Source organism: Crocodylus porosus, unplaced genomic scaffold, assembly GCF_001723895.1.
Source record: "Crocodylus porosus isolate Cpor-Errol unplaced genomic scaffold, CroPor_comp1, whole genome shotgun sequence".
Taxonomy (NCBI): domain Eukaryota; kingdom Metazoa; phylum Chordata; order Crocodylia; family Crocodylidae; genus Crocodylus; species Crocodylus porosus.
The window spans coordinates 141,295,120-141,301,676 of NW_017728931.1; the positions used below are offsets into that span (position 1 = coordinate 141,295,120).

Here is a 6,557-nt window from a genome sequence, read left to right on the forward strand (position 1 = left end):
AATGCACAGTAGATTAATTCTACTGTGCATTCACACGGCTTTTGCTGTGACATGCTAATATGCAGTAGAATTAGTCCATTGCCCTTCTAGTGTCTCGTGTAGGCGCGCCCGGTAAGGCGCACTTATTTCATCCAAAAAATTATTGCATTTACAAATAGGAGCTACTGCCTTCAATTCTGCGGCCTGTGTTGCACACTAGGCCAGACTAGACTACGGTAGCTTCTGACCTTAGTGTTTCCACCTACAAAAATGGTTAGTTGTGGTTATGACTGCAGAAAAATGTGGCCAAAGACTTCTATCCAGGTTGCAGCCATATTGGTCTAGAGGAAAAGGCGATCGGGACTCATAGTAGAGATGATATCTTTTATGAGACCAACATTGTTGTTACATTAGACGATCTCTACTACGAGTCCTGATTGCCAGAGACTTCTGGACTTTAGGATTTTGTTCTTCACTCAGGCTGACGCTCAAGGGGAGCACAGTGGGGAGCTGGGACAGAGTACAGAAAAGGATTGTGATGCCAGAAGTTGAAGTAACAGACTTGAGGGTCCCTGGGAAAGACTTTTCCAGAACTTAAATACAAGTCACTTGTGTGCAAATCAATGTGCTGCATAAATGCATTTGCCTTGATTGTCACTTTTCACCAAATACGATATTTGTACGTGCAAAATAACACAAAGCCGGACTTCCAAAGCTGTTCATTTTGCCTTGCAGCCCTTCAGTGGCAAGGGTCTGATGTTCTGATTGAGCCAACAGGTCTTTTTATTTCAGTGATGTATACTCACTTGCCTTGCTCCTACTTGCATTTCAGGGCTGCCTTCGGCAAAGAGTCAGAAGTCCTCATTGGGAACCTAGGAGATAAACTCATCCCCCAGCAGGAGATCATGCGTGACGTCAGCGACTTGAAGGCCTTGGCCAACATGCATGAAAGCCTGGAGTGGCTAGCTGGTCGCACAAAAGCAGCCTTCTCCAACCTTTCAACAGCTCAGAGTAAGTAGTTTTGCAGAGCTTTTAATTCTGTGGGAACATTGTTATTAGTATGTTTTACAGTCACTGACAGCGTCATGAAATCAGGATGGAAAAGTTCTTACCAGCTAGTACCAGAGAGTTTTGCAATGCACACGGAGACTTGAATTCTGCCGGGATACAGCTCAATTATGCCAAGACTGCAGCTGTAAGGAGTGACTCTGCAACATCAGCTGGGGTGGGTGCATGGAAATGGAGACTGCGGGAAGATTTTTTGCAGATGACACCAAGCTGGGGGTTGTCGTAGATACACGGAGGGCAGGGCTAGGATTCACAGGGACCGAGACAAATTGGAGGATTGGATCAAAAGAAATCTCATGAGGTTCAACAAGGACAAGTATAAAGTCCTGCACTTGGGATGAAGTAATCCCATGCCACGGGTACAGGCTGGGGGTGACTGGCTGGGCAGGAGCTCTGGGGGTCACAGTGGACAATAAGCTGAATATGAGCCAGCAGTGTGCCCTTGTTGCCGAGAAGGCCTGTGGCATCCTGGGCTGCGCTGGTAGGAGTGTTGTCAGCAGGTCAAGGGAAGTGCTTCTTCCCCTCTATCCAGCACTGGGGGGGCCACATCTGGAGTCCTGTGTCCAGTTTTGGGCCCGCCACTACAGAAAGGATGTGGACAAATTGGTGAGAGTCCAGTGGAGGATTCAGGGGCTGGCGGACACGATTTGTGAGGAGAGGCTGAGGAAACTGGGCTTACTTAGTCTGGAGGAGAGGAGACTGAGAAGGGGTTTAAATAGTAGCCTTCAGCTACCTGAAGGAGGATTCGGAAGAGGATGGAGCTGGGCTTTTCTCAGTGGAGCAGATGATAGGGCAAGGAGCAATGGGCTCAAGCTGCAGCAAAGAAAGTTCAGGTTGGACATTAGGAAAAATTTTCTCACGAGGAGGGCGGTGAAGCACTGGAACAGGTTACCCAGAAAAGTTGTGGTCTCTCCATCCTTGGAGGTTTTTAAGACCCGGATAGACAAAGCCTTGGCCGGGATGATGTAGTTGGGGCTGGTCCTGCTTGGAGCAGGGGGTTGGACTAGATGTGCCCTCCTGAGGGCCCTTCCAGCCTCATTTTCTCTGATTCTATAAGAGGCCAAGTTGGCTAAGTGCTAGCCTGTGGGTCTGGTGGGGAACAATTTGGGGTGCTCCATAGGAGCAGGCTTTGCTGTAAATAGTTTTGTAAGAAGACGCCCTTTTGACCCCAGGGTAGATAAGTCTGGGCCTGGCAGCAGGCCACACAAACCGCTCCCTGAATGGTTCCCCAGGACATTATATTTGGCGAGTGTTAGCCGTGAGAGAGCTGGGTGGAAAAAGGAGTGGTCCCAGGGAGGACAGAGCAGAGTCCAGGGGAGGGTGGAGGTGAGTGCAATGGCACAGTAAAGATGGCTGGGAGCTGAGCGGTCTCCCGTGCTGGTTGGGATGTCAGCACACCGCCTCCCCTCGCTTTGAAGATGAAAACCCTCACCCTTCAGAAGAAGGAGCTCTCTGAGGTGGGGGTGCTGTGGGTTGCGAGGGAAGCCGGGGCTAGGGTTTTGTAGCCCGATGCTTGCCCCAGGGGAAGCCACACCAGGGCTGGCTTCAGGGGCGTCTTTCAGGAGGGAGAGGCCAAATTCTGCTGCTTCTTGGGGAGTCCCAAGGCTGAGCTTCCCCTGAAAGGGGCATCGACATGCCCAAGCGGTGCGGCGGGCGGTTTTCCAGCGCTCTCAACTTCTGCCCACACAGCAGGTCTGGCCCAGTACTCTCCCCAGGGTTTTGCATGGCACCTAATGACAGTGTCTAGTGGGCTCAACTATTAATGCCGGGCCATTGAGACGCTGCTTTTTAAATATCAAATCTAGCATTAGATCATCCAGTGTTTTAAAAGCGAATTGATATAGATTCAGTAAAGAACTAGAACGACTCTTTTTAACAAGAAACGGTCTGGTTTGTATATTGGCGAGCGATGCTGCTCTGGCATTGATAATAAACCCCTGGAGCTGGAGATAGACATCTCAGGTGGAGACACCATGATCCAACAGGAAGGGTGGAGATAAGTCAGGAGACGTCGGTTCTCTTTGCGGCTTTCCCAAGATTGTCTGGTCTAACCTCTGTCAAATGACTAAATCTCTCTGCACCTTGACCTTCCCTCGTGGGGATGACGAAGCCAGCCCTGTTCTGTGAAGCACTTGGAGATCTGTGGATGAAAAGCACCGGGAGAACGGTTGTGGCTCTTCTTACTGACATCCTCGTAGTGGTTGCGTGCAGCGGTTCACGTGCAAAGCTGTCATGTGGCATTGCACGGGAAGTCAAAATCGAGCTGAGTATTTGCCTCCCGCTAATTTTCTGAATGAATCATCTCTACAAGGAAAACGTTAACCATTTGAATGGCACAAAATCCTCTAGGAAAAATGACGACGCTTGCAGCTTGGTATGACTTCTGCGTGTGCATCTTTTGAGTCCAGTGGCACAATCGATGTTGATAGAGCCATGTTTAACTTTCAGCATTCAGATTTCAGCACTGAAATCTTTCACCTAAAAGCCACCCCTGTTCTGTTTCTTGGTAGCGATAATATGCTTTGTGTTGGTGCATCTCGGGGTAATTATGACTTTCTTGAAAGCATGAAATCACTGGCCTATCAGCCCCCAAGTGTAAAACGCTTTCCCAAGCATGCTCTAATTGCCGAGAATAGCACTGACTGTCATGGTTCCCCCCCTTTAAATAATTGAGGGACATTCAGGAAGTTAGTTAACTCAATTGGCAATCTTCCTAACCATCTCCTTTTAAACAAGCGTTCAGATAGTAGAAACATTTTATAACTGCAGATGGCTTAATTGTGATCGCTTCTGGGAGGAGGCTTAATTGCTTTCTTAATAAATAACGCTGTAATGAAGTAGCTACTGTGTGTATTTGCCTGTGTGAAGACTGCTCTCCTGTGTGTCATAGAGCCTATACTGCTGTTAGCAAATGGAGAGTCTCTTTTAAGGCACATAAGCAAGGGACCTTTGCATTTTCAGATCCAGAGGGTATAATAAATTCCACCCCTACTTATGCCATGAGTTTCCAAATGGCAGTGGAGTGCAACAGGCTGAGCACTTTTAAGTGGGTCATTGGCTTATGATAGGACTTAGCATTTCTTGCGGCTTCTCTTGTCTAAGGATAGCAGTGTGCTTTGCTGGTATTAAACCTCGGTATGCTTGCAAAGGCAGTACTGGCTGTGTTAAATGCCTCCAGTGTGGGATGCAGCAGCTGTTTAATTGTAACCCTGCACCAGAGCTCAGGAAAGGAAGAGAAGAAATGTGTAGCAACAGAAAGTAATTGCACAAGCTGGAACATAGCCAAGACACCTGAAACCGCGTGCACCATTATCCTGTCCCAATTCAGATACACCCGCACAAGCTGAGATGGTGCCAAGGTCTCAGGGGAGATTTTGGAAGGGTGGAGGGAGTGGTGTGGGCAGACTAGAAATTGAGTGTCCACATTCATTAACTGGCAATGAAAAAATGTCAGCCTTATTCTTTGGGGAAAAAGGTTGGGAAACTTTCTCAGCACCCAATACTTGCATTGCATCGAATAAAAGCTGGCCTCCTCAGCACAACTACCCTAACAGTGTGCTGAGGCGCTCTCCATTAGCTGAGTCAAGGAAGAGCTCTATCTCCTGTGTAACCTGCCCTAGTCCTGGGGAAGCTTCACGCACCAGGTACGTCATCGACAATCTTTTGATTCAGGGACGAGCTCTACCACGGTTCATTGACGGGTCTTGAGGTGACTGAAGAGACCAACCCTTGAGCCACAGACCCATCTGCAGAAGCTGCAGGTCTTTCTGCAGGAGAGGAGGCTGTCGGCTGGGATCCCTCTCCGTTTCCTTCCTCTGCTCTCTCTTCTCTGCTTCAAGGGCAAGTCGCTTTACCTCAAAATAGGCTGGTGCTTGGTTGAAGCTGCCATGCACGCCATTGGCATTGTTTGGCAGCCAACTCCTTCCAGCTCTTAACATCGGCATCTGTTTTCTTGAGGTCTGCCCCAGGTGCGTCCTTGTAGCATTTCCTTTGCCCGCCATGAGCTCAGGCCACAAGGAAGCTGGGAGTCGAGCACGCACTTAGATAAGATATGTCCATTAAGCCCCTGACCTATGCTCTGCTAGACATAGTTAGCTGAGATATGAGGGCATCATCGGGGTGGCGTGATCAGCTGGCACTTGAAGAGGCAATGCCAAAATCCTTTGGCCCTTTGAGATCATTATAATTTGTCCTCTGGGTTCTGAATAGGTTTTTAAAAACACCCGCCATGCCATTACGAAGAATTTCACTTACAAAAGCTATTAACCCCTTCTGCACCAGTCCTTCGTGCCCAGAAGGTTCAGGCCTTAAAGGGGCGGGCCTGCTTTCCAGTAACAGGGCTAGGGTTCCCTGTTACAGCTTCCTCTATGCGCAACGAAAAATCTGCAGCAAAAGTCGAGTCCTCGGCATTGTTCCCAAGGCTGCGTTACAGAGAACGCTCTTTTGGCCCCTGGAGGAGCAATGCCCTGAGAGTCAAAGTTGTTAAAAAATAAAAACATCAGTTAATTTCAGCTCTAGTCAAAACTCCAATAATAAAAAAAAAAAAAAATCAATGTTTTCCAAACATAAAAGGGCACAATCGTGACTTTCAGGCTTCTGAGAGGATGTTACACACAGCAGTGAATAAACAGAAAAGTACAGAGCACGGTATTTTACTTGGCAGCCTCCTCTTTTCAATAAAAAACGGTCCTGCTTTGTAATAGCTTTATCCTAAGGCACTAAAATATCTGTACACAAGCACAAGGAGCGTCTGAAACGAGAGGAGACCTCGTCACGGTACTAAACGATGGAGACTGTTGACCTGGTGGTCATAAAATGAAACTGCGTGGGATAAGTCTCATAAACGGGGTATCGATATAGCTGGGTGCAATCTGTATGGGGAAATAACAAGTGGAGAGAGGGGCAGAGGTGATGAGATCTGTCCAAAATACTCTCAGATTAGGCAAGTCGCAGTAAACAAGGCGGTAACGAAATTCTTTCGGGGAAGGATACAAGGTATAAATGGCAGAGGAGAAATGAGATGAAGCATCTGCTTGCTTTTCTCCTAAACACCAGGAAAACCCCAAAAAATTACTTGGACTGACTTCCAAAATACTTAAGATCAGTGAATACTGGACTCCTGGGAGACTTTAAGTGTATAGATCCTGCTTTTTGAATGTTTAATACAGTCTAATACTGCAGCACCCAGCTGCCGGCCCACTTATTGCATTCCATCGATACAGGGTTTTATTTTGCTCTCATCACCATAGTATCTGAGCACCTAATTACTGCTGCCCACAGCATATGAAGGAGAACATGGAAAAACACTGGCCTACAGCTAAGCTTTAATAAAGATGTCTTCCTTCCTGAGCTGAGGGTCACCAAATTCAGGCTCTGGCAGGCTGCCATGAATGCATTACCTGCCACAGGTTACAAGGGTGGGCAGATGAGAACAGGATGAGATTCAACACCGACAAGTGCAAGGTGCTGCACCTGGGGAGGAAGAACCGGCACCATACCTACAGGCTGGG

General features: G+C 47.9%; 1 protein-coding gene across 2 annotated transcripts in view; it reads left to right on the forward strand.

Moving 5' to 3' along the window:
- Positions 1-6,557, forward strand: part of EXOC4 (exocyst complex component 4) — a 568,367-nt gene that overhangs the window by 488,993 nt on the left and 72,817 nt on the right. For both annotated transcript variants that reach the window (XM_019543773.1, XM_019543775.1), the window contains exon 14: positions 812-990. In XM_019543773.1, the coding sequence (XP_019399318.1) occupies positions 812-990 (179 nt within the window). The remainder of the gene's footprint in view (positions 1-811; positions 991-6,557) is intronic.